At 45.0% G+C, this 25,746-nt stretch overlaps 1 protein-coding gene and 2 long non-coding RNA genes across 3 annotated transcripts in view; all 3 read right to left on the bottom strand.

The window, feature by feature from the left end:
- Positions 1-334: 334 nt before the first annotated feature.
- Positions 335-2,951, bottom strand: LOC136571064 (uncharacterized). Its single transcript, XR_010785631.1, has 2 exons — positions 2,070-2,951; positions 335-1,494 (listed from the first exon to the last, which is right to left on the bottom strand). It is a non-coding gene; the product is annotated as an uncharacterized lncRNA (long non-coding RNA).
- Positions 2,952-7,020: 4,069 nt separating this feature from the next.
- LOC136571060 (uncharacterized) lies at positions 7,021-7,513 on the bottom strand. The gene is made up of 4 exons (XR_010785629.1): positions 7,407-7,513; positions 7,289-7,330; positions 7,155-7,198; positions 7,021-7,056 (listed from the first exon to the last, which is right to left on the bottom strand). It is a non-coding gene; the product is annotated as an uncharacterized lncRNA (long non-coding RNA).
- Positions 7,514-16,625: 9,112 nt separating this feature from the next.
- LOC136571061 (polypeptide N-acetylgalactosaminyltransferase 18-like) overlaps positions 16,626-25,746 on the bottom strand; it is a 46,832-nt gene continuing 37,711 nt past the window's right edge. Inside the window, exon 8 of the mRNA XM_066571445.1 lies at positions 16,626-17,105. Within this exon, the coding sequence (XP_066427542.1) occupies positions 16,959-17,105 (147 nt within the window). The 3' untranslated portion in view covers positions 16,626-16,958. The remainder of the gene's footprint in view (positions 17,106-25,746) is intronic.

The raw sequence follows: 25,746 nt of genomic DNA, 5'->3' as shown, positions 1-25,746 counted from the left end.
GCTCTTGTCGCCTCAACTCGGCTCTTGGCGCCTGCATTCGCCTCTTCGGCAGAGCTCGCCTCGCTTCGGCCCAACTCCCAGCCGCTCTGTGCCTTCGGCGCGCCTCGGCTCCGCTCGCCTCGGTTCGCTCGAGGCCGTCAGGGTCGGCCGCTCTCGCCTTGCTTCGGCCGAGCTCGTGCGATTCCCCCGAAGGCGGCGTCGTTCGGTTGTGTTTTTAGAAATATCTCTTTCTCTATCGATTGTATCTTTCTATAGTTAGATTTATATTTCTAGAATACTTCTATTAATCCAAATAAAAACCCCATCTCTAACCAAAAAAATACACGAAAACACCTTCTTTTAAACGGTATCGAAATATTTTTATACTTTGTATAGTTATACTCACATTTATATATATGGTTTCTTTTGATGCAATCTATTAATAATTATCTATAATATCTATAAAATTCTAGACATGTATTTAAAGTATTATTTATATTATGTATCGTATCTACTGCTGCAACTGATTTTTTCTTCTAGTTTTAAACTTTATCTGTACGTATTTATGATATATTTCTAGACTTAGATTTCTACCTTCATATTCTTTGTATTTATCATTTTTATCATCAAAACCCTGCCTACTGGCAAGTAAAAAAAACCGCTTTCTTTAACGATTTAAAAAATATTTTTATATTTATAATTTTCCTATTTCTATTTATCATTTGCTCTCTAGTACGTGATAACATACCTGCTCCTGCACTGCAGTGGGGCTCCCTCTCCTGGGCACCTCGGGGTGCCCCCAACGGCATCAGAGCCCCGAGTCTTCACCCCCCCTTTTCCTCTAGTTAGAAACTACACTGGAACTTTTTTCTGGAAACAAAGACACGACCTAAATCCTCTCCCCATGTCCTAGACAGATAGATGTTCAGTTCTTAGCTCTCGGCCGTGTCGGGGCTGCCCCCCCGGTGTCTGCCGACTCGGGACCAGCCGAGGGTTACTGAGAGGCTCGCACAAACCCGCTCGGCCGCTGATTGTGGTGATGAGGGTCCCCAGGACGAGGGAAGAGACGAGAATCTTGACTCCACCTTTCAGAAGGCTGAAATATTATTTTATGATCTCTATTATATTAAAAGAAAATGAGATAGTAGAACTATACTAAAAGAGCAAGGAGACATCAGAGAGCTGGAAAGGAATGAATAATAAAAACCTGGGACTGCTCACAGCCCCGACGCAGCTGGACCATGATTGGTCATCAAGTAGAAACAATGCACAGGAGACTAATCTAAGATGCCCCTGTTGCTAAACCATCTCCAGGCCACACTCCACAGCCAGCAGATTGTTACTGGTTCCATTTCTGTTCTGAGGCTTCTCAGGAGAAAAATCCCAGCAAAAGGATTTTCAAACACGTCAGTGCCAGGTGATGGCACAGGCAGCATCGGCCGGCCGAGGTCACTGTGTCATCCCTGCCAGCCCAGGTGTCACAGCAAGGAGGAAAGAGTTCACCCTGTGCTCACCCTGCAATACAGAGCAATACAACAAAACACACATATTAACACAAGATGATAACCTTTTTCTATTTTCATTACATGTGGATTTATTGTTATAGGAAACCCAAACCAACAAAAGCACACAAAAAACAACACTCATCTACCATTAACACCCCCTTCAAATGACACACGAAGTCACCATCCCTCTCATCACAACTGCTAAATTACACCCTAGCAATCATTGGTCCTCAGGAACGTGGTTCCCGGGAGCCTCAAAAAAATCCTCCCGCTTGACAAAAAAACCCCGGTCCCTGGACGGTCCACACCCAAACTTTGGTGATGAACGTCGCCTCACAGACTGACCGGGACCGAGGAAAAAAAAAAAAAAAAACAGCCGGGGGGGGGGGGGGGGAACCCAGCTGGGGATTTTTTATTCTAAATTTAAAAATGAGTTGAAAAACTTGAAAAGCAAAAGTCACACACACAAGGTTAAATCCAGTCAGCATGCGCTGACACATGCAGAGACGAGCAGACGCAGACAGACACGTGCTCTCACACACGCTCACACACTCTTCCCACTTACACGCTCGCTGCGGCCCTTACTTGAGACGCTGAAGAACGTGCTGCTACACATCTTCTGGCTGCGCTCCTTGACGTCAAATGGTAGATTCTGGGGAAATCGGCAGCCTCAGGGACCTGTGAGACGACAGGAAGCGGTCAACGAGTGGCTATCTGACAGCTAGGACTTGTCTCCACTCTGGACCAGTAAGTTTTCTACCTAAAATCCCATAAAAGACAGATGAACAGTAAAGTTTTTATAACTCTTCTACCTAACTGTGACTATGTGCCCCGGCAGGGCAGCTCCAACCATAAGTGGTACAATATAAGTACACACAACAATGTAAGTCGATGCATACAGTGCAAGTGTACATAGAGTGTAGGTACATACAGTATAAGCCAGCACAGGTACACACAATATAAAAGCCAGGACTTGAGATAACTTGCTGGAAGATGAATTCTTGAGTCCTATATCCTTGAGAAGATGGAACCTATAGAAGTACTGCAGTCACATGAGGAGGGTGTAAGACACTCCCTCTAGCAGTCCAAGAGAATGGCATGGAAAAAAAGGCACTACCAAAGCTGGTAGTGAGAAGGAAGATGGATGAGAACATCTTGTCCGTTTGAGACATTCCTGTCTCAAAGAGTAAAAATGTAAAGATGCCAGAATAAGGGATATCCAGAAAGGAACGTGAGTAGAATACGGCCTATATGGCACAGAATAGTGCCGATAAAGCATCGAGATGTAACAAAGGCCTATGACATGGAAGACAACGGACACAGACACGGACAACATAACATAGACATGGGTGACATAACACAGAGACAAGTGGCAACTGCCTGGCACTGTCCCCTTAGGGACCCAAGATTCCTAGAGCAAGATGAGCCAGAGGCTGATGATGCCAAAGGAAAGGAAGCCCTATGACGATGGCACGCGATGATGAAATGTAGCTCGTTAAAACAAGTTAGTGCCACAGCAGTTAAGAGGATGCTCGAGAGGCTCGGCGAGCCTAGAGAAGGAAGCGGACTGCTGGGTGACCGTGGAGATAGCTCTGGACCTGAAGGCGAGCTCCTCAGGGGAAAGATCCGTGACGATGTTGAGTTGAGGAAGGCGGACGACACAAAGTTCACGAGAATCCTGAGATGGGTCGGAACTGCCCTGCCCGGCAAAGGCTCTGGTCAGGCTGAGGAGAAACCCTCTCCCTTTACTTCCAGAGAGCCTGTCCCACTACAGACCTCTCCACCAAGCTGACATCAAATTGCCCTCTGCGACAGTAAAGGTTTTTCCCCTTCTCCCAACCACTGGCCCCGACACTTAGCTTTTGGAAAAGGAGCAGACAAAATCCATCCTCAGTCGGACGTGGATGATGAAACGTGCTCCGTGTGTGCCTTGGTGCTGTCCTTCCCAACCTTTGGCTACGAGGCTCCTCAGGGTACCTAAGACAAAACAGAAAAGGTGACTATTGCCATCAAAAACAGTAACCCCCAGGGCTCCTCCGCACCCCTGCCCCGGCTCACCTCAAATCTTGATTTGACTCCAGAGGGTGTTGTGGTTTGTGTTTGGTTTGTTCCGTTCCCCCCTCTCCTAGCTTGGCAAGTTGGTCTGGCTCAAACCCCCAGTTATGTCAATCACGGTTTTCCCCTCCTCATTTTCCCTCATTATCCCTTATTTGTCCTTGTATCCCCTCCCCAGGCCTTCTGCCAATCACCGACATCCTGGTGTGTGCCCCGACCGCTGACATACTTGGCCACGCCCTTGACCTGACAGTTGATGCGCTGGTTGCTGCAGGGTTCGAGCTCCAGCAGGAAAAAATTCAAAGGGTGCCGCCTTGGAAGTATCTGGGTCTGGAGATTACTAAGAGGACCATTGTTCCTCAGAAATTGGCTATCATAACAACTATTAAAACCTTGGCGGATGTCCACCAGCTGTGTGGATCTTTGAATTGGGTAAGACCTTGGCTGGGCATACCAACAGAAGACCTGGCCCCCCTTTTCAATTTATTGAAAGGGGGAGAGGAGCTAAGTTCTCCCAGGACCCTTACCCCAGAGGCAAGGGTTGCACTGGAGAAAATCCAGAGACTCATTTCGGCTAGGCAGGCCCACCGTTGTCATCCGGGCCTGCCATTTAAATTCATTATTTGCGGCAAACTGCCACACCTCCACGGGGTGATTTTTCAGTGGGACGACGCCATCAAAGGCAGGGACCGAGGCTCAAGTGACCCCCTCTTAATCATAGAGTGGGTGTTCCTCAGCCACCATCGGTCCAAGAGAATGACACAGCCCGCTGAACTGGTGGCAGAGTTGATCCGGAAAGCTAGGCTGAGGATCAGAGAGCTGGCAGGCGTTGATCTTGCGTGCATACACATTCCTCTTAAATTAAATTCGGGCCACCTAAAACAAAAGGTAATTGACAGCCTCCTGCAAACGAATACATCTTTGCAGTTCGCTCTGGACAGCTACCCCGGCCAAATTAGTGTTGATCGGCCGGCCCATAAATTATTCAATCAGGAATTTGTGTTATCTACAAAATCGATCCAGAGTAGAACCCCTCTAAAGGCAATGACCATTTTTACTGACGCGTCCGGAAGATCCCACAAGTCAGTCATGACTTGGAGGAATCCCCAAACTCGGGAGTGGGAGTCCGATGTCACCGAGGTTGAAGGTTCACCTCAAATTGCCGAGTTGGACGCAGTCGTCAGAGCCTTTGAGAGGTTCCCTGGACCTTTCAATTTAGTTACGGATTCAGCCTATGTAGCGGGTGTAGTGTCCAAAGCTGAAAATGCTGTGCTGCAGGAGGTGTCAAACCCAAAATTGTACGACTTGCTCTCCAAATTGGTTCAATTGGTCTCCCACCGAGAGCAACCCTTTTATGTCATGCACGTGAGATCACACACCGATTTGCCGGGGTTCATAGCGGAGGGCAACCGGCGTGCCGATGCCCTTGCCGCCCCTGTTCAAGCGGCCCCGCTCCCTGATCTCTTCAGTCAAGCCAAGATCAGCCACCAGTTGTTCCATCAGAATGCGCCTGGCCTGGTTCGGCAGTTCCATCTGACGCGCGAACAGGCCAAGGCCATTGTGGCTACATGTCCTCACTGCCAGTCCCACCAGCTCCCTTCCGTCCCTCTCGGAGCTAACCCCCGTGGTTTGTCCAGCTGCGAGGTGTGGCAGATGGACGTGACCCATTATCCATCATTCGGCCGCTTTAAGTTTGTACATGTCTCGGTGGATACTTTCTCTGGTGCTGTCTTTGCCTCTGCCCACACAGGTGAGAGGGCTGCGGATTGCAGGAAGCATATGCTTCAGGCATTCGCGGTCCTGGGCATCCCTAAGGTAATCAAAACAGATAACGGCCCAGCTTACAAATCCAAGGAACTGCGGAGCTTCCTGCAGCAATGGGGAATAGAACACAAGACCGGCATCCCCTATTCCCCGACAGGCCAAGCCGTGGTGGAGAGGACCCACCAGAGCCTTAAAAGGGTTTTGGAGCAACAGCATTCGGCAGTGAAGGTGGAGTCCCCTCACATCCGTCTCGCACGGGCGTTGTATACTATCAACTTTCTAAATTGCTCCTTTGAAAATCTCAACCCGCCCATAGTGCGACACTTCGGGAAGCACGAGGAGCTGCGACCTAGGGCCAGGCCCCCGGTCCTCATTAAGGATCCGGAGACCTGGAAAACGGAAGGGCCATTTGATCTCGTGACCTGGGGTAGGGGATACGCTTGCGTGTCCACTCCCTCAGGTCCGAGATGGATTCCATCAAAGTGGGTCAAGCCCTTCCGCCCTAAGCGGGGTGCAAGACCAGAACCGGTCCCACAGGTAGCAGAGGCGTGTTGGCGGCGGAAACGGAGGAACTGGTGGGCGAGCCACCATTGACCACGGTCCTGACCCCCCCCCTCAAGCCAGACCTTCTTAATTTATATTTCTGTTTCTTTTTAGTTGATCTCCCGCCTGCATGGATCCGATGCCATAGTTCGGTCCGTTTTATATTTTGTTTTAGTTATATTCGTAATTGTCATCGCCTGCTCCCTAATGTGGGGATTGGTTAAGAGACTTCTGCTGAATGCCTCAGCGGCCAACATAAACCATCTGGAGCTTTCAGATGTCGAGGAGGACCCTGCCTCGACTTCAGACTCTGAAAGCATGAGCGGTGGAAGCCTGGACTTTAAAACAGCACAAGAGACAACTGCCGCCTGATTATAAGGGACTGTTTGTTTTCTCCCTTCCTTTTCTTTTTAAAACAAAAAAGGGGGAGATGTTGTGGTTTGTGTTTGGTTTGTTCCGTTCCCCCCTCTCCTAGCTTGGCAAGTTGGTCTGGCTCAAACCCCCAGTTATGTCAATCACGGTTTTCCCCTCCTCATTTTCCCTCATTATCCCTTATTTGTCCTTGTATCCCCTCCCCAGGCCTTCTGCCAATCACCGGCACCCCGCCCCAAGTTCCAGAATCTTCCAGCTAGGGTGTCGAGTGATTGGCTGGTAGGCCTGGGCTCCTCCCCTGACCTATCCCCCTTGATCCACACCACCCATCAGTCTTCAATGTATGCAAATTTTCGTTCTGTGATTGGTTTCTTGTGTACCCACCCCTTCCCTGTAAAACCCGGTCCCCGGAGGGGCCCGGGGCTCCTCCTCCGCTCGCCACCTTTGGGTGGCCACCCTGTACTTCCCCTACCCTGGATTAAACCAAGTTAATTCACCCAGCAGAGGAGGGCCGTCTCTTTTCTTCACTCCTGCAGCGTGGTTGCTTCAATATCGGTGACTGTTTCCTCTCACCCCACCCACGGTCGGCACATGCCACTGGCTTCGTGCCAGGGGAGTGCCGGTGTAACTGAAGATGGCTGGACTCTCTAAATCCCTTCAGCCGGGCCCCCCTTAAAAACAGCCACAGCTTCAAGAGGATGCCCAGAAGATACCTGCAAAAAGAAAAGGTACACCCTTAGCATGCTGCTGTGTAACGCTCACCTATGAGTCAGCCTGCCTAAACCCCGACTCACCTGCCCTCCTCCGTTCCTTGGCATGCCTAGGGCAGTGACAGCACCTGCAAAGAAACAAAGCAGAAAAGCATGCTGAGACACTGAAAACACAACCTCCCAAATCTGACAAGGATGCCACACCGATACCTGAAGCTGCACACACCTGGAATGGGCATGCTCGGCCAGGAGAGATGGCAAGCGGACCACCTAAAATAAAAAAGTGGAGATGCTTAGAGCTGCACCAGAAACTGAGACATCAGCAAAAACAACTGCTTCTGTACACTACTCAATGCTCACCTCGCTCACTCGGCCTTGACTGCTGCTCTCTGCTTTGACTTCCTAAAAAGTGAGACAAAGAAGACTGCTGTAACAGCCATCATTTATGCTCCCTCTACAGAGACAAACAGTGACTGACCTGCTCGGGGGAATCCCCTCACCCGAGATGGGGGGCTCTGCCCTGGATTTTATCCTTCTGCACCTGAAAGAAAGGACAAAAATCAAAGAGCTGCAGGATAACTTAAGAGCACCAGACATCTTGTGCCCATCTACAAATCCCACCTAGAGTCCCACTACACCCCACATTACAAACATCGAGTCCCCGGGACTTCGCCTATTGCACCAGGCTATGCAGCAGGGCAGAGCAGCTCCAGCACAAATGTGTGCGCAGATACCCATGACACAGGACAGGACAAACAACGGGGACACAACAGGAACAGAAATCTCTGGGTAAGGAAAATGACAGCGAGCACCGAGAGGAAACCCGGTGCATCAGCCGGCTGATGACGGGGGCTTGGCATACTCCGAGTGGATTGCCTAAAGCGCACAAACGAGAATGGAAGCTTAGAGCTGCACCAGAAATTGAGACCTGAGCAATAACAACTACTTCTCTCCACTGCTCACCTTGACTGCTGGCATCCACATTTGCTTCCTAAAAAGAAAGACAAAGAACAGTGCTGTAACAGAGGCATCATTTACACTTCTGCTGCAGAGACAAACGGGGCCTCACCTGCGCGGGGGAAACCCCTCACCCGGGATGGGGCCCTCTGGCACACATTTAATCCATCTGAATCTGAAAAAAAAGTTAGGACAAGACTCAAACTGTTGCAGGATAACTTAGGAGCTCCAGACATCTTGTGTCCATCTACAAATCCCATCTAGAGTCCAACTACACCTCACATTACAAGCTCCCAGGGACTTCCCCTATTGCGCCGGGCTATGCGGCAGGGCAGAGCAGCTCTAGCACAATTGTGTGCGCTGACACCCGTGACACGGGACAGGACGTGACAGACAGGGGGGACACAACAGGGACAGAAAGCTCCTGGCAAGGAAAGTGGCTGCAAGGACTGAGAGAATGCAAAAGGAGATGACCGAGGTGAGACAGATGGCAAACTGATGAGGCTCAGAGAACCCTGGAGGAAGATGCTGGCTGAAGGATTTATTCCAAGAACTGCAAAGATGGATACCCAGGAATCCTACGGTCAGAATCCTCTCCCTAACCTCGCATTCTTACAAAGCCTAATCCGTTGAAATGGAGCATTGAGGAGCACGGCTGTCCGTGCAGCTCAGAACAAGACCTGAAAAGCCACCTGACTGGATGCTTCCAAAGAGAGATGCAATTCTGATGCCTGTCGGAGCTCCCGAGTCAAAAGGTCAATGGCCTGGGTACCAGGCCAAGGAATGCAGAGACTACAGATGCTAACAATGATGCCAGGGTTTCTGCTAGGCTCCTCAAAGGCCTAAGGTAAAGGACATGACACATCCAACCACACAGAACACTCAATAGACAATTGACACAATACACACCGGCACTGCTCTACCCTGCGCACCTCAGCACTGAGATCAAAAGTGAGACTTTGCCTTTATTTCCCCCCCAAGCCTAAGGGGCCGCTTCGTGGACACCCCCGTCTCCAAAGCGGACTCAGAAACCCCTCCCGGTGGGTCCCTGCACTGCGCCCTGGTTTCATCCCCTCTGTGGGTCGTAGCCCTCTACTTATCTCTCAGGCATCTGGGGATGCCGGTCTGTGTCAGGTGCAAAGGAAGGCTGCCTCGACAGCTGGGAAGGTCCTGCTGGCACTGTTGTTAAACAGCTTCCTGTTGTTTCTTCATCTGCTCCAATAAAGTAAACAAAATATCAATGCATAACCTCAGCAGCACATTGGCCAAAACCCAACAATTCTGCCACTCACTCTTTTCCCAAGAATGCCCGGCTCCTGGGGCCACACGCTTCAGCCACACTCGGAGGCTGACGCCATCGTCGTGGGTACGCCTGGGCTAAGAGGAGACGAGGTGATGTGGCGCTGCTGAAACTGAGCGGAGCCTCACTCCTCCTCCCTACTTCCCTGACTCACCGCAACTCCTCGGCCATTGCTGAAGGCTACCCTGGTGACACCTTTAAACAGAAAAGGCAGAGGCTTCATTGCCAAGTCCCGCGATACTTCCCCAGGGCTCGGGAGAGCGGCACACCCGGTGCGTCGGCCGGTTGGTGACTGGGGCTCGGTGTACTCCGAGTGGATTGCCTAAAGCGCAGAAACAGGAACAGATGCTTAGAGCTGCACCGGAAAGTGAGACTTGAGCAATAACAACTGCTTCTGTACTCTACTCAATGCTCACCTTGCCCACCTCACCGTGACTGCTGATGTCCAGCTTTACTTCCTAAAAAGAAAAAGAACAGAGCTGTAACAGAGTCACACTTTACACTCCCCCTGCAGAGACAAATGGTGACTGACCTGCTCGGGGGAACCTCCTCTCCCGGGATGGGTGGATGGATTTTGCCCTGGATTTTATCCTCCTGCATCTGAAAGAAAGCGAGGACAAACGTCAAAGGGCTGCAGGATATCTTCACAGCTCCAAACATCTTCTGTCTATCTAGGAATATCATCTAGAGTCCGGCGACACCCCACAAACTGCCTGTCCCTGAGCCTTGTCCTATTGCAGCAGCCTCTGCGGCAGGGCAGAGCAGCTCCGGCACAAACATGTGCAGACACCCGTGACACAGAATGTGACAAATGGGGGGACGTTAAACACGACACATGATGCTTGTGGTGAGGGCCTCGAGGGGAAAAGGCAAAAGGGACCCCAAAGACACAGTAGGTAACACGGTACACCGGACAACACGACGTGGACCGGAACTGCTCTGCCCTGCCCGCCTGCACGCTGCCATCAAATGTGGACTCTCTCCCTTTAGCTGTCCTAAGAGGCCCCTTGGAAAAGATTGCTTTTCCCTCTGCTAATTTTAAATCTGTCCCAAGAACTCGCAACCCGCTACTCTCCCTTCTCCAGGCCGTGGCCCCCGACTTATCTTTTGGATGATCGGCGATGTGAATCCACGTTGCACCTGAAATGAGTCTGCCTCGGAGGGCCCCGTGATCACCTGTTAGCCTCTCGGTCAGCTACAATAAAGAAAACCAAAACCAACGTATGAGTTCAGAGTTATGTGGGCCAAATCCCAGCAAGTCAGCTACTTGCCCTCTCCTGAGTGTGCCTGGCTCCTTCAGGCTCCACCTTCATCCTGATTCCAAGGGTGTGACCTTTATTATCAGTGGCACCTGGGTTAGAGAAAAGCAAAGTTAAATGGCATTCCTGTGAGTGCAGTGGATGACCTTGTGTGAGGAAGACATGGGAATGCCTCTGCTATGCTTCTGAAAAGCCTTGTGTGGGGGGGCCCTCAGATAAACACCCTTTCTCACCCTGCTGCCTGCAAACCCCCCTGCCCCCCAATAACTCCTAACTGGATACCTGCTCACCCTCCCTCTCCTAGTCACAACTCTCAACTCATCTGAAGCCTCACTCTCAAACATCATTTTTGACACTGGGCAGATGCCTCCTGTGATATGATGAATCTGCTGAAAGAAGTGCTGTGCTTGACACAACCTGGGATCTCTGGAAGCTGTGCACCTCCTAAAAACAATAAAAACACAAAACAAGAACAAAACCAGTAATTGCAAATGCGCTTTATCACCCCTAAACACAAAATCCAAAATCGTCACCTTAAATACTCCCTGTATTCCATGCCATTTTCTTCACAGGATCTTCCAAGCCTCTGTTGCTTTAGATGCCCAGAAACACCTGCTGAAAGCAAGCTGAGATAAGCTGAAAGAGCCTCTTCACTGAAATGACAGGAGAGCCCTTACCCCAGCACATCCCAGAGAGGGAATGAAGCCCCTCAGCAAAGGCTGGGGTTAATATACCCCGATGGTGCCCGCCTCCCATTCCCATGATGCCTGGGAAAAGGGAGGGGGCTAATCCCACCAAATATAAAAGCCCCCAGAGCAGCTGCAGCTGTTTGGCTCCTCTGACTCAAATTCAAAGGGAGGAAAGGCCTTGTTATAGAAGAAAGCTCTTCAGAAAAATAGCAGTGCTTTCTTTTTTGACACAACTACTTGGACCAGAAGAATAGAAAAATGGTAAGATATAAAGCATTGTGTTTAGGTAGCATACCTAGATAAATTGGGTAATTTGCTGTTAACTTACATAATTATTCTGTGTTTAACAAAAGCCATCTAATAAATTAACACCCAAAACTCCAGCAGCCCAGCTGGCCCTACCAAATCTCTCTGTTGATACATACAGTAAACAAAACCAAAATCCCAGGAATACCTACCAGAAGTCTAGGAAAGAAACCTCTTGAAATTAATCCTACCTCAAATACAAACCAACCCATCCAGAAAGGTAGCTTCACTCAAAAAACTATTTACACAGAGTTAATAAGACCAAGAAATAAAACAACACACCATCTACCACCAACAAATACAACAGTGAAGGAAAAAACCCACGTTTTTTTCTTTTTTTTATTTCAACTAACTTCCTTTATTAGCTCGAACCAAAGATTTTGCCAGGGCTGTAACAACAACAACTTCTTTTTCTTCTTTTCCTTCTGGAATGTCCCTTCTCCTTCCCAAATTCCTTACAACTTCTGAGTTTAAATCCAAGCCAAAAGCAAAATGCGTGCACTTGTGAGTCCGGTGCTCCTGTCAGATTCTCTGTCTCACTCCACATCTTCTCACACTTTCAGTCTGAACGCTGTCCTGCCCTGATGAGTTTGACAGAAGCATTGGCACATGTTAAGAGAGCATTTCCCTCCCTCCCTGCCTCCCTCGCCAGAGCTGGTTTCCTTAGCGCATTTCAATCGATCCCAAGCCCGCAATGATGCGCGCTCACCCTCAAGGCTCACAGCAAGCACGGAGCAGCTCAGGCTGACTTGGCTCCAGGGCTCCGTGCCTTGGATAGCTGAGAAAACTTCCCATGAGCCTCTGTCCCAAGACATTGGAATGCAATTTCCCTGCGCATTTGGTGGCAGCTTTGGGTCCCTCTGGGGGACGGCACCCAGCGTGACCCCCGCCCCTCGCCCGCCCCCCACCTGCTCCTGCACCGCAGTGGGGCTCCCTCTCCTGGGCACCTTGGGGTGCCCCCAACGGCATCAGAGCCCCGAGTCTTCACCCCCCCCCCCTTTTCCTGACCCCCAAAGAAGGCTCAGAACGAGTCCGACTGCCCTGGACAGCAGCGCAGCGCTTCCCCCAAGCCCTTTCCCAGATGATGAAATCTCCATGTGATTCAATCTCTCCTAGGAAAATTCAGTCAAGGGTTTAATATCTGAAAGCTTTACTCTCAAGAAGAATTATTTAAATTTGCCATCCTTGACAGGAGTTGTGATTGTGAGACCAAGTAGAGGAAGTCATGCTACGGAACAATAAAATGATTTAAATATGAACTGGTTCAAGCCTGAACTGACACTTTGAACGCTTCTGTCTCTCTGCTAAAAAAAACTGGGTGTAAGAGAGGGGTTTTTCTTTAACTTTGTTCATTGCTAAATACACAGAAATCTAACATTGAAGTGCCTAGGCACAATACACACAGGTTAGAAAAATGGAGGTGGTACACATTGCATTCAGCTGCAGGCAAAAGGATTAGCTATCTCACACATACCCAATGTGCCTTCCAAGATATTCAACTGAACTTTGGACTCTGATTTCTAAGAACAGGAAAGTGAGGCAGATTAGGAAAGTGATGCCTGCCAGAAATGTAAAGCTAGCTTTGATACAGGTTTGGTGGTTTTGTGGTGTTTTTTTCCCTCCTGCAATGCATGCCCAGGTAAAAGGTGTTCAATAGCAAAGCATGTGAGGCACACTAAAAGTCAAGGCAATTCACTTCTTTAGTGTGATGATCTTTCTTCATCTCTTAATAAAAGAAGCTCTCTCTGAATGGCTGCCAGATCTGATGAGATATGGTCAGCAAAAATGCCTAAAGCACGAGACCTGTTTTGGAAAGTGCTGCCCATGCACAGCTTTTGATTCTTGTCTTTGCACTGCTTGTGTTGTACTTTTTCTACTGTTTAGAAAGGTCTCAGCATCCAATATTGGTGGCAAGGTCCTTTTTGTGCAACAGGATGCTTTTTGTGGTTGTCAGTGCTTCTTCAAGGTGATCTGTCCACAAGTTTGGGACATATTTTTAGAATCTCCTCTTTAATTGTGAGCATTTCCAGAGCATTTAACTCAAGTGATACTTCTTGTGTTAACAGCTGAACAATGTCTATGAGAATACAGAAAACTATAAAATAATGGTAAATCACAAAAATATGATGCACAGAAAACCCTTATTAACAGATGCTGAAAATAAGAATGTAACCTTTGGTGGCTTGTTTTGAATTTGAACGAGTGCTCTTGTCATCTGCAGCAAAATATTCCTAACTGGTATGAGAATAACTGGCATTTATGGGCACTTAAATATGGTTATTTACTATCTGTGTTTGCAGAAAATGGGCAGATCTTCCTGAGGTTACCTGTTGGTATGCCACTTCTAGAGCAGATGGGGAAATAAAACACTGAAATCAAGTGATTTTAGCAATGAGAGAAAGTAAGGGACTATCAGTCCAAATGACAAGCTGGAGCTCACAACATTCTTTGTGTGTGCTTACAGGAGCTTTGGTTCTCTAGGAGTAAGAAAGAGTCTCTACATTAAAATGTTTGCCTGCTATTGTTCGTTAAAGAAACCCCAAAACTGCCACCCACACAGACTTCTGATCAAGAATGTCAGCAGAGTTTAAAGGCTGAACTCTTCATACTTTTAGGCCTGAGCAGTCACCACCTTCTAAACTGTGGTCTAGTTTATTTAGACTACTCAGTTTCTTTCCTTTTAAAATTTGAATTAAAATTTCATGCACCTTTGGCCTTTTGAACTAATATATATTTGTTGTTTTCATATCCTAAGATTATATTCTTCAATTGAAAAACTATCCTATCATATATGCACCTCAAATGAGACTACTTCACTGGAAACAATATATTATCATGAAAAGTATGTTTTTGTAGTGCTAAACAGTTTTCAGCTGGTTTATCACAAAAATCCCCTCAGACTGTTCAGAACAAGACTGAATTCAGGTAAAACTGTCATTTCATGTGACAATGCAAAGCTCATGTTAGCCAGTAAACAACAATACATTGCTTTGCTGTTAAAATGTAGCCATGAAGGACAGACCTGAGACTCAACTTTTGCACTTTTAAGTATTTTTAAAGCAAGGTGTGCAGCAGGGGGAAAATTTAGAAAATCAGTAGAAAATGCACTGTTAGATAAAAGCCTTGCTAATTGCCTCCAGAGCCTCTGTGTGAACACATATTTTGTATTCTGGTTGGAGAAGTTATTGTGGAAAACTTCTAACATTCACTTGAAAAAATGTTGAAAAAGGATCACGTGTTCTGCGTTTTTTGTCAGCATTAAAGATAGCTGCAGTGCAGAAGGTGATCTGTGTAGCAGTGATGTACTTGTGAACCAAAGCTGACATTTTGGTCTCTTATCTGCACGTCTCAAAAGGCTGTAGTTGGAGAAAGTGCACTTTAATGTAATTCTGCTTCTGTTGTGGTTGGCCAGTGAGCTGTCTGTGTACATGCATGCTGATGTTTTAAATATAAATTTACACGTATTTGATGATGTAGAGATATACACACACAAATACACATAATTTAGGTCTGCAAGCAAAATTGTGCAATCAAAATGATGCTTACAGACACATTTTTACATTGATTGTAAAATGTAAGTATGACCTTCTAAAATCTGTTTCCCTTTATATCTCCAGCTAAATAAGTATTCAGTGCTGCCCAGTATAAAATGACATATGACAGCTACTTGCTTAATTATAATTTTTGCAACTACCTCTTGATTACCATACACAAAAAGGCTCAGTGATTAGTTTTGACTGATTAACTTCTGTTTATAAAAGACACAGAAAAAGACACATGGTGTTGGAGGATGAAATTCTGGTCCTTCAGAAAGATGAAGCCAAAGAACCTTCCCCAGCAAAAGAGGACAATCCTAAACCATGCCCTGCACAGTCACTCCCAGCAGATGTTGGCCAGCCTGGAAAGATCAGGCAGGCAAGGATAATCAGGAATTCTCCTGTCAGAGTTCCAGCTGGGAATGACTGGGTATGGTGTCAGGAATCTGTGCTCCTGAAACCTGTAGCTTTGTAAAAGTAAGTATATAAACATATCAATGAATAAATTCCTGGAACCTGGATCCCTTCTGAACAGCCCATCTTCAAAAGTATTACCCAGGGTCTCTGATAGCAACCAAGCCCTAACAGCTTTTCCCTGAGGATGTGGAGATGCTCTGCAGGCTCTCCTCACATCACCAGCACAACTTTTTCCTCCTTGGTGCTGGTGGCTTGCCCCAAGTGCAAATGTGGTGAGAGAACACACAGTGGGAGACCTTGGGAAAGCACCCTAGGTGATATCCTGGCACAAGGGATGATACCTGACAAGATATTTGCTGTCCATAAATATTTAAGCAAGTACCGTAGGAAGGCGGCTTGGGGTGTCTTGCCATGTTCTATTTCCTTTAATTGTCAGTATCTCCTTATCAGCTGGTAGATGTGGTAGGTGTACTGTTATTGTCAAGAAAAACTGATCAAAATATGGGGGAATTTACATACAAATAAAAGCTGCTGGAAATGAACTCTAGTAATCCCAGTGCTCTGGTTTACCTCATCAAATTTCCTCTCCTCACCAGTCTGAGAAGAGATGAAGTGATATGGAATTGCATTCACACCTCCTTCAAGGCAGGAAGAAAAGCAGAGTGAATTCATCCCTTTTTCTCTTGGATGGAGCCACTTTTGCCCAAGTCTGCAGCACCCAGGGAACAACTGCATTAAAAAAAAAAAGACTTGTAAGAACAATGAAGAATTGGAAGGAAGGTTCAGCCACTGAAATGGAGACCAGCCCACTGTGAAATGTCAGGGTTTATATTTTACTTTCCTTCCAGTAGCTGCTGCTTTTCTCTTGGGATATTTTTTCCCTTCTTTTTAATAAATTCTCTTCCCTGCCTCACTTGAGCCCTGGAGCTTTCTCTGGGGTTTTATTAAGTGGTACTGGAGAGGAAAAATACTTGGGGACATAACACCTCCACACCCCAGACCTTTCCCCTGTATTTGCACACCGGTACCTACCGTGGCCTAGACAGATCTCTGGAGGGAGAATGGAGAAAATCCTCCCTTGCTGTAGCTGTTGGTGTGCAGGTAGAACTCTTTATCCAAAGTCTGCAGAATTCTGATGCTCTGCAGCAACATGCCAGGATCAGGCTTGGGTTAATGAAGCAATGAAACCAGCACTTAGCTTCCAAATTGATTTCCATGGAGACACCTACCCAGTAACAGTGTTTGGGCTTTTTTATTCAATAAAAGTTTGAGATATAAATATTCTCCATTTGCTTAATATTTACAGTTGTGAAATATTTTAGGATAGCCTACCCATCACCTGTCATTCAGCATCTCTATAAATGTCGTGAAAACATCATTGTGAAATAAAAACTTCTTATTTCCAGCCCACAAACCCTATTTCCACACACTCACAAAATCAAATCAGAGACAAAAAGGGGAGAGAAGGAGCTGGGGGGACGGGGAGCGGGAGGGATACAGTACAGCAGGCGACAATGCAGTACTTGCTACACAGTAGCAAAAGAAATGGGTACAAAATTTAGTCTGCTATAATGACAAGCTTCTCAGGACATTTGTTATGGACCAGCGTTGTCCAGTGCACTTGTGAAGGACCACTTGAAATCCAAATTCATTTTCATTGTTCTCCTGCAATTCCAGGCAGCGCTTGGATTTTCGGTTCTGGATAGGACCTCCCTGTAGAGATTGGGGCAAAAAGAAAAAGAAGAAGAAAAAGAGGGGTTTGTGTTAAACACTGACCTTGTTACATTGCTCCTGCGGGGTAACAGAAGTTATAGAACATTCCAGTGTCCATCTACTGTGAAAACCTTTACAGTTAGAGACAAGGTAAGGATTTGCTGGATTTGGAATAAGGTTCCTTTGTTGCAGGCTGCTTTAATCTCTGATGCAGTTTGCAATAGTCTCAATTGCCTGGTTTCCATTTCAGCAAATGGGATTTCTGGAATTGAGCTGTTTTTCTACCCATGCATTTTAACCATAAAAAAGCCAAAAGCTTTCTTGTTTGCTTGAGTTCCCTGATTTTGTGGTTCTGCTGCACTTCTGAACACCAAAATAAGGCAAAACACAGCTATGGTATGCTGTGTAAATGATAAAATGCAAAAACTCTTTTTTCCTTGAATACTGAAATGTCTTTTATAATCTTTTCTTGCTAATTCTCAGTATTGATTCTGTTCAATTCCCAGCTTAATGCTGCCTTATTAAAGCCTTGCCTTCATTTTTGAGTTGCATCAAGCTTTAAATCTCTGCTATCACACAAAAACCTATAGACCTCAATTACAATTAAATTGTCATGCAGGTGACATAAATTACATTTCCCCCTCTTTAAATCTATTTTCAGTTGGTTGTCTCCTCCTCTCTCCTGTCTAAGGAAGGCAACAGATAGATAGATAGATAGATAGATAGATAGATAGATAGATAGATAGATAGATAGATAGATAGAGTAGAGTAAATTGCACACAGGTCTGAAAGTGGCTTTCTCTAAAAAGGACCTTGGGCTTGTGTAGAGAATCACTGGCTGAATCTGTAAATCAAAGAAAGGATTTGGTGCAGATTAGTACACCTGAAGTATGGAAGGAGCAGAAGCATTCAAATCGCTTATAGGTACGATGGGAAAAAAGAGTTTCTGTAAAAAACCCAAACTGAATACCCAATTCCATACAAAAGCCCACCACCTCATAGCTCTGTTCAAGTCTGTGTTGTACCTTGTATTATAAAGTCATTACAAAGCAGAAGGACATTGGCACAAACCCCACAGAAAGGCTGTGTGCTGTTCCCCAGCCAGGGGCAGCTTGTGCCACTCAGGGCAGGTTCTGCTTCATGCACACAGGTGGCTGAGGGTCCCCTCCTATCCCACCAGTAATGCTTAGCGAGAACCTTCTCTGAGATGGGACTTCTAAAATAGCATTTTGGACCTGGTTAATGAAATACAGAATTAGGTTTGAAAGCTCCACATTTTAAATATAGCTTTGGACAAGAGGGAAATTTCTAGAATAATCCACAAAAATTTGAAACATGTGGCTTCCATAAATCCTCCTGGTAGGCCTATGTGCAGCCTTGATAAAACTCCCACTGATTACTTTACCAGACAGACAGGCTTGCAGAGGCATTTTAATACGCCTCCATAATGAAATGCTGAATGAACTGTATTTTCCCACTGCTGTGTAACTGTTATTGACATTTGTATTAATAACAGTAGTTAAATTTGGCTTCCTGGTGGGAAAATAAACTCCAAACTATCCAAAAGTAATAACACTGCATGACATACAAGAAATTTGAAGAAACTAGGATGAAAATTTTTTCAGTTCTGTATTAGATGCCATTTCTTGTCTTATCCTAGACACTCACACTTTATCCCTGCCCCTCCACTCATCTCATTCCCCCATTCCCTTTGTTACTTTGGCCTTCTGGAGATGACTGTAGTGAGGTCGATTTTTTTTTCTCCAAGTTAATTTAATGAGCTCTGAACCAGATTATTCACATGTGAAACTCTGAGGTAATGGATATTTTCTCACTGTGAAAGGAACAGTTATCCTGTTTTCTTCCAGAATAACATTTCCATCCTTGATGAAAGCTGTAGAGTGTGGTTTTCCACTGGGGAGACTCAGTGTTGCATGGCACCCAGGCTCAGCTCTCTTGGCTTAAACTGGCAGTTGGGAATTACACCTTACAAGTGTTTCTGCCTAAAGCCAAAATCAAGATGAACTTCCCTGTGTTCTCAGCTGATGCTGGAGGTGCTTGTGTCGCTGTTAGCTATGTAAAGCAGTTTTGCATCTTCCATTTATTGGTTGTCTCTCATCCGACTTCTGGTGCTTGAGACATTCTCAGCTTGGAACCTGCACTGGAAGCTGAGGAAAGTTGTCCCAGTTTGTCTTGTTAGAAAACTACCTTAGTTGGGGTCCATTATTTGCCTGATTTCTGGACTTGGGATATGACTCTGTGCATGGCACTCTTAGGCTTCTCCTGTAATTTCTAATTTACTGGCGTAAGAACAGGAACAGAATTCCTTCTCTCCATGTTTTTGTGAAGTAGAGCACTTGGAGCTCTGTTAGGTAGAGGAAGGCACAGGGTTAAAACTTAAAGACTGCCATGAGAAGTTGGAATTTTTCTGCTTAATTCCCATTTGTGTCAGTGGTTAAGGGTTTCTTTCACTTGAATGGGCTGAAATGCCATGTGGATTTGGGGGTGGAGGAAGGAGGATGTTCACTGTGGAGACAACGTTTTTTCCTTTTTTCTAAATTTTGTAGAGCAGACCTAGGTGTTATAGTAAATGTGTTCATGAGAAACACTAATACAGGCAGCTACACAAACTAAGTGTAAACCATTCCTAAGGAAAAACAAAACAAACAAGCAACCAAAAAACCATATTAAAAGCCCCCTCACACTCCTTCACTCTCTCTGAAGTGCCCTCATGTAAAATCTGGCTTTTATTTAACAGAAACAAGTGAGGTGGGAGATAAAAAGCCAAGGAAGCTCTTTTTGATGTGGGGAAAGTGCTCTGCATTGGCTACTGAAAACCAGCCTGCTGAGTACATTGGAGCTGCTGTATGGAATACACAGAGACACCAAAATTAAGTAGTGGTTCATGTGTGTGAATTGAGTATTGCAGGGAGCACAGATGCTTCTAGCAAGATGTGCCTTTTTTAACCACAAAAGGGAAATGTGAAGGCTCAAGCCCTGTGAGGAGCTAAGCTGTTCTGTTTCCAAGAGATGAGAGGCCTGTGCAGAGCCACTGCCTCAGCCTTCAGAGTGGGTGCAGTGCACACTTTACTCAGAGTCATTAAGAAAATTCAATCCTCCCCAAAGAGTTAGGCCCAAACATTCTGCAAGTGTTTTGAAAGCCAGTGGCTGCACTCTGCCCCGGGGGCTCTGGTGAAATCTAGCTGTGGTGAACGTGTGAGGACGGGGCTGCAGCACAGCTGGATGAGCACTCCCAGCTCACCTGCACCGCAGCTCTTCAGGGAACTGGGCAGATCATTTAAACCCCCACAGAGCCACTTGTTCTCCTCTGCACGGGGCCTTGAATGTGTCCTACAGCAATGGCCTGGGGTGCAGCAAGGAAGAAAGGCAGGATGAGCACTGCTGGCTCTCAGACCCACAGAGACAGGGAGGAACAAGAGCAGAGCCTGGTTCAGCTCTGCCTCTGCTTTGGCTTTAGAACTGCTCTGAAGTACAGGGAGGAAGGTTTCTATACTCAATTCACACACATTACTTAAAATTTCCTGTTATTTTTCTACTTACTGTGTTTGTTTTCACCCCTTCATATGCCCAATCCAAGCCTGGGACAGTGGTACTGTCCTGTCAGCTCTGGACTGCTGACAGTGCACCTAATACAGGTTGCAAAGCCTGAACTAGTGAGCTGTATAAGGATTAAAGCACACAAACCGAGTAACTCCAGAAAAAAAATGAGCAGGCAGGACTGAGGCATCAAAAGCTAACACTGTCTTGTGCTCCTCTAACTGGCCTGGCCTCCAAATTCCAGCATTCCTGAATGGTTTCTGCAGTCTGTTGTCATCATTAGCATTTGGAACCCTAAAGCCAAATGCAGGCAAAGGTGCCCTTTAAGTTAATTATTTTTTTGCCTTTTTTTATAGTAAGCAGTTATCCAAACTTGTATAAAACTCTCATAATTGGATTTACTGCATGCTTGGCAAAAGGGTTTATTGTGTTACTACACTTCATGCTCACTGAAAGGAGAGATGCCCATCTGGGTTCCTTCCCCCATTCCAGGCAAGATCTCTACTTTCCAATTTAAAGGCAAAAATTGATAGCCTAGAGTAATGTCTTTAATCATGAAACATTAAACACAATTCTGTAGACTGAAAGAAGTTTCAAGAGGCATTGTGGGCAATTGAACAGAATTAGGATTAAGATCACTGATGATGAGAGACAGCTCAATGGCAGTAGGAGTCTCAAGAGGATAAATAAGCATCCAGGTCAACTCTTCTGTAAAAAATGGACTGAACGTGTCAGCACTAACAGGTTTGACTGGGAACTGCATGGTTTTTGCAAAGCAAATTGAAGCAATTCCTGTGAGAAACACAAATGCTCTCAGCTCCTGCTGGTACCCAGACACACAGAAGGCTGACTGGGTGATTTGTAAGTGTACTGTTAATGCCAACACTGTCCCAAGTCAACATCCTGGTACACAGAGTGGAAAGCAACGCTTCTGACTTCCTTCAGAGTTACTGCACTTTCTGCATTTCTACTGGATGGAAGGGGTTTCCTTCCCAGTCCTTCACTAAAGCAGAATTTATCCAGTACCATGGCATTTAAGGACACCATCTGCTGTGCCTGCAAACCCTTGCAGTACAAAGTTGTGCAAAGCAATCAGACAGTTTAGACATGCTAGTTTTTGCTGAACTGTTCTATGGGATCTTTTTTGGTTTACTGGGGGTGGTGGATGCACAGTTACCAAACCTGATCACTCTGTCAGACCCGGTCACTTGCAGAGAAGAAGGATGAGGGCTGGAGGTTGTCAGCACTACTGCAAATCAGACTGAGGCTGTTTTTAAGGACTTACTCTAAAGCGAACACTTTTCCTTTCAGAGTTTACACCTGCTTTTTGCTCATCATATTAAAGCTCCTGTTATTCTGCCTGAAAGAGAAAAAACATGCTTGCCTAAACATGGATTTTTCAGAAAAAGGTCCTTAAAGGTTAATAAGTATATCCAGCCTCCTATCACATACACTGTATAGATCACTGCATTCTCTAGTCTATTAATTTTCTATGTGGACCTCAACCAGTGACCTCAAATATTTACATGTTCACTCTGCCTTTGAGGCAGAAACTCTAATCTTTGCTGTTGCTTTGATACATTTGAATCAAAGAATTATGGTGAGGTGTATGAGACAATCTCCACTTCAAACAGAACACTTGATCTCCTTGTGCATTTCCCAGGAATACTGGGCTACATTTTCAGTGACTCTTAGTACACCAAATTTAAACCTAAAGAAAATTACTCAAATTATACAAAATATATATATATATTTTTTTTCCTCCGTGTGATTCACCTCTGTATGGATGTGGAAGCAATAAGAAAATGTTCACAGGAAGAAGGGAATAATTTATCCCATCCAGTAATTTATGCATTTTCAGTATTGCCCATTTCTTAGAAATATTGGCTGATGTTATTCAGTTTAAATTTTCTGCTTTTTAGCTGTATAAAGGACACAGATATATATAACATAGAGGAAATGAATTAACTTCTTCTTGAATGCAAAGAAATATGACAAATTTTCCAACTCTTTGTCTAACAGGTGTGCTGGAAGTAAAGCAGGCTCTTTAACATATCTTTTCCTGTTCAAATGTTTCATCAATTAACTTGAACTATTTTAATTCAAATATTTCTCACTGAAGTATATTGATAGCTGCCCTTACTCAAACACAGGCTTCCTAATATATTTTAGATGAGTACTGTGAAAATGAGGTGCATTTAACTGCTTTTATGTATATGAAGTATCATATACAGCAGGTTCATATATTAAAAATATATTGTTATCTGTTCAGCTATTTGGATCTTTATTTAAAGGGTAGCTAAGCACATGAGAATTTTTACAAGACTCACTTAAAATCTGAATTCATTTTTCCAGTACTAAACAAAACTAATTATGATGTACAATGAAAACTTAAGTAGTGTTATAGTAGGGATCAGCCAAACCATTTCTTAAGGGAAATGTAAACTCTTTCCCTCCTCCTGCACTCAAGTTCTGTTGTCAGGTAGCCACCCAAGCGCTGACATCCACTTGCTGGTACTCAGTGTGTAAATACTGTGAAACATCCTCTGACAGAGGGATCAGGCACACCATTCAACAGTTACACAGCTTCAATGTCTACATCACAATTTTGTCTCATTCCTTTCCCAAGACATCTGAGTGTTCAGGTTTTACATGATCATAAATGCTACATTTTCCTAATGCTGCACTAAATTTTTAATACTGCAGCTGTGACAAATCAAATGAAGCAGCCTCATCTGCATGTCCAGAGCAGGATTTAATAACTAGACATCTGTGCAATCATTTTCTGTTTTCTTTACTCTAGATTGGATGGTCTGATTTGCTTACTCTCTCCAGGATGTAGAAATACACTATACTGTTAATTGAGGTATTAAAATAAAAGCAATTAAACCTGGTACAAGGAAATGCAGCTTCATTCAGAGAATGTAATTGGAATAGAAAAAAAATTAGAGAGATGCGGCATAAAAATCAGAAATGGAACACGTGGATCTATACCTATCACTAACATTTCTCCACATATAAAAAAAAATATCACAGATTTCTAACAGGTTGCAGTCCTGGTAATAGCAAGATTAGGAAAATAATAACTTGGAAATAATTAAATTCAAGCCTTTACTGAAATACCAAGAAGCTCTTCAGGATATCACAGCTGGAAATGTGTTTCACTACAGAAAATTGGGATAAGACTACAAAACGAGAAGTTTTGGAGAAGAATACATTAGCCAGACTAAGATATTTTACAGAAAGTAAACATGAATTATTATTCTATCAGCAGTGGCCAGGAAATCTTCCTGACATGCTAGAAAAACACGCAGAAACAGCTATTCTAGGTCTATGATGAGATTTTTGTAATTAATTATTGAACACTGTCTCAGGGCTGGGGGGTGGCTGTGGCAGAGTGGAAAGCAGATTAAAAAGGGAATCCTTTATCCCTACATGGCCCTGATAACGATGGGAAATGCAGAACTTAGAGCTGCATGCATTGTTTGGTTTTTATGTGGCAGCAAACCCAGATGATGCTGTGTTGTGTTGATGTTCTGAGAGCCAGGGTTACCTGGCAAGCCATTTCTGAAAAGGAAGGACTGGCTTGATGCCCTGCAGCTGAGGATGCTGTGCTGGGCTTTTCTGACCACAGCTGTCCTGAGTAACCCCTACCAGCACTCAGGAAGAACTGCCTGTTTGGGAACTTGAAGGAGTAAGCTGCAGAGATGCATGCTGATGAGGGATGATTCACAGATGGGTATTTCTGATTTTATTTTCCTCATCACTAAAGGGGATGATGTTCACACTTGTCTTTTGTGTCTTCCCTTGCCCTAATCTGCCTGCTTATGCTACTGGGCAGCACTCAGAAACCTCCATATGCAGAACCCACCACATTCAGTGCTCACTGGCTACTTCGTGCTCCAGCTCTGACACTCAAGCACTAAACGAGAACTTAAGATGTGTTTCTAAACCATGTCAGCTCACAGCAACAACTGCTACATTTTATACTCCCTCTAGTACAAGAGTTGGATATAGGCAAATCCTGCATTTTAAACACTTCTGGAGTCATATCTGAGACTTAACCTATGGAAAATATCCAAAGTTAATGCTTTGCCCAATGTTTTCTGCAGGGTAATTCTTCTCTAACTAAATCCAGAATTCTTTCCTATCTTTTCATTTATTGTGCCATGCAACAGCTGCTTTTGTAGTGAAACAATACCTTGATACAACCAAGAAAAAAACAGGAGTGCTGGAGACATTTGCTTTATTTGTTTTAGTACTGCATTTTGTGAAACTCTCAGAAAAGTTACCTTTTTCATTCTGAGATTACACAAATTATTTCTGCAAACAACTCAGGCTTGATTTATCTGCTGTGATCTAAGCTGGCTTCAAGATGTTCAAAGTGTAAGCCAGAGGAAGGCAACAAAGCTGTTTTGAAGTGTGATGGACTGTTCAGATGGTGGGGAATTACAAAATACAGTAACATGAAATAAAACCAGGACTTTGCTTAGTAGGGGAATGGACATTAGTGGGACCTGCCTTTAGTGTTCCAAAGTATGCATACCTGTGAATAGCAGTGAGGAACTGGTGAACAAAGCTTCTAAGGAAAAAATAAGTGTTAGGTTAAAAATTTGCTACAGCTATGGTGATTTATCAGAGTACAGGAAACCTGTTGAATTCCCTGTCTCAGACATCAGTGCTCAGTGACTGACTAGATGTTTTTGATGGCTGAGTTAATTTTAAGAGTGCTGATAACTCTTTTTAGGCATGCTGAGATGATCATTCAGACAAACCAAGCCTCAATCTTCTCGAAGAGAGCAAATCAGGGGTCAAGAAGGAAATCCTCCTCTTGGACTTACAGTGACTTGCTGGCTCACAACAGCTCATTTCTGTGAAACAGCAAGCACTGCCCATTGCCTGGGACAGTCTTCTGGAGTAGGTAAATAATCCACTTAATTAATTTTGTGATCTGTGATGCAGCAAATTGTATATTCCTAGGTTTTGCCTTCCTATTTGGTTTTAATAAAAGTAATATCACTGTGGTACCTGGAATTACAGAAGTGTCCTTTTAGATCACTGAGTTCAACTATTAATTCAACAC

This window comes from Molothrus aeneus, unplaced genomic scaffold (assembly GCF_037042795.1).
Source record: "Molothrus aeneus isolate 106 unplaced genomic scaffold, BPBGC_Maene_1.0 scaffold_59, whole genome shotgun sequence".
Taxonomy (NCBI): domain Eukaryota; kingdom Metazoa; phylum Chordata; class Aves; order Passeriformes; family Icteridae; genus Molothrus; species Molothrus aeneus.
The sequence above is the reverse complement of the archived record's forward strand: the minus strand, read 5'-3'. Positions and strand labels throughout refer to the sequence as shown.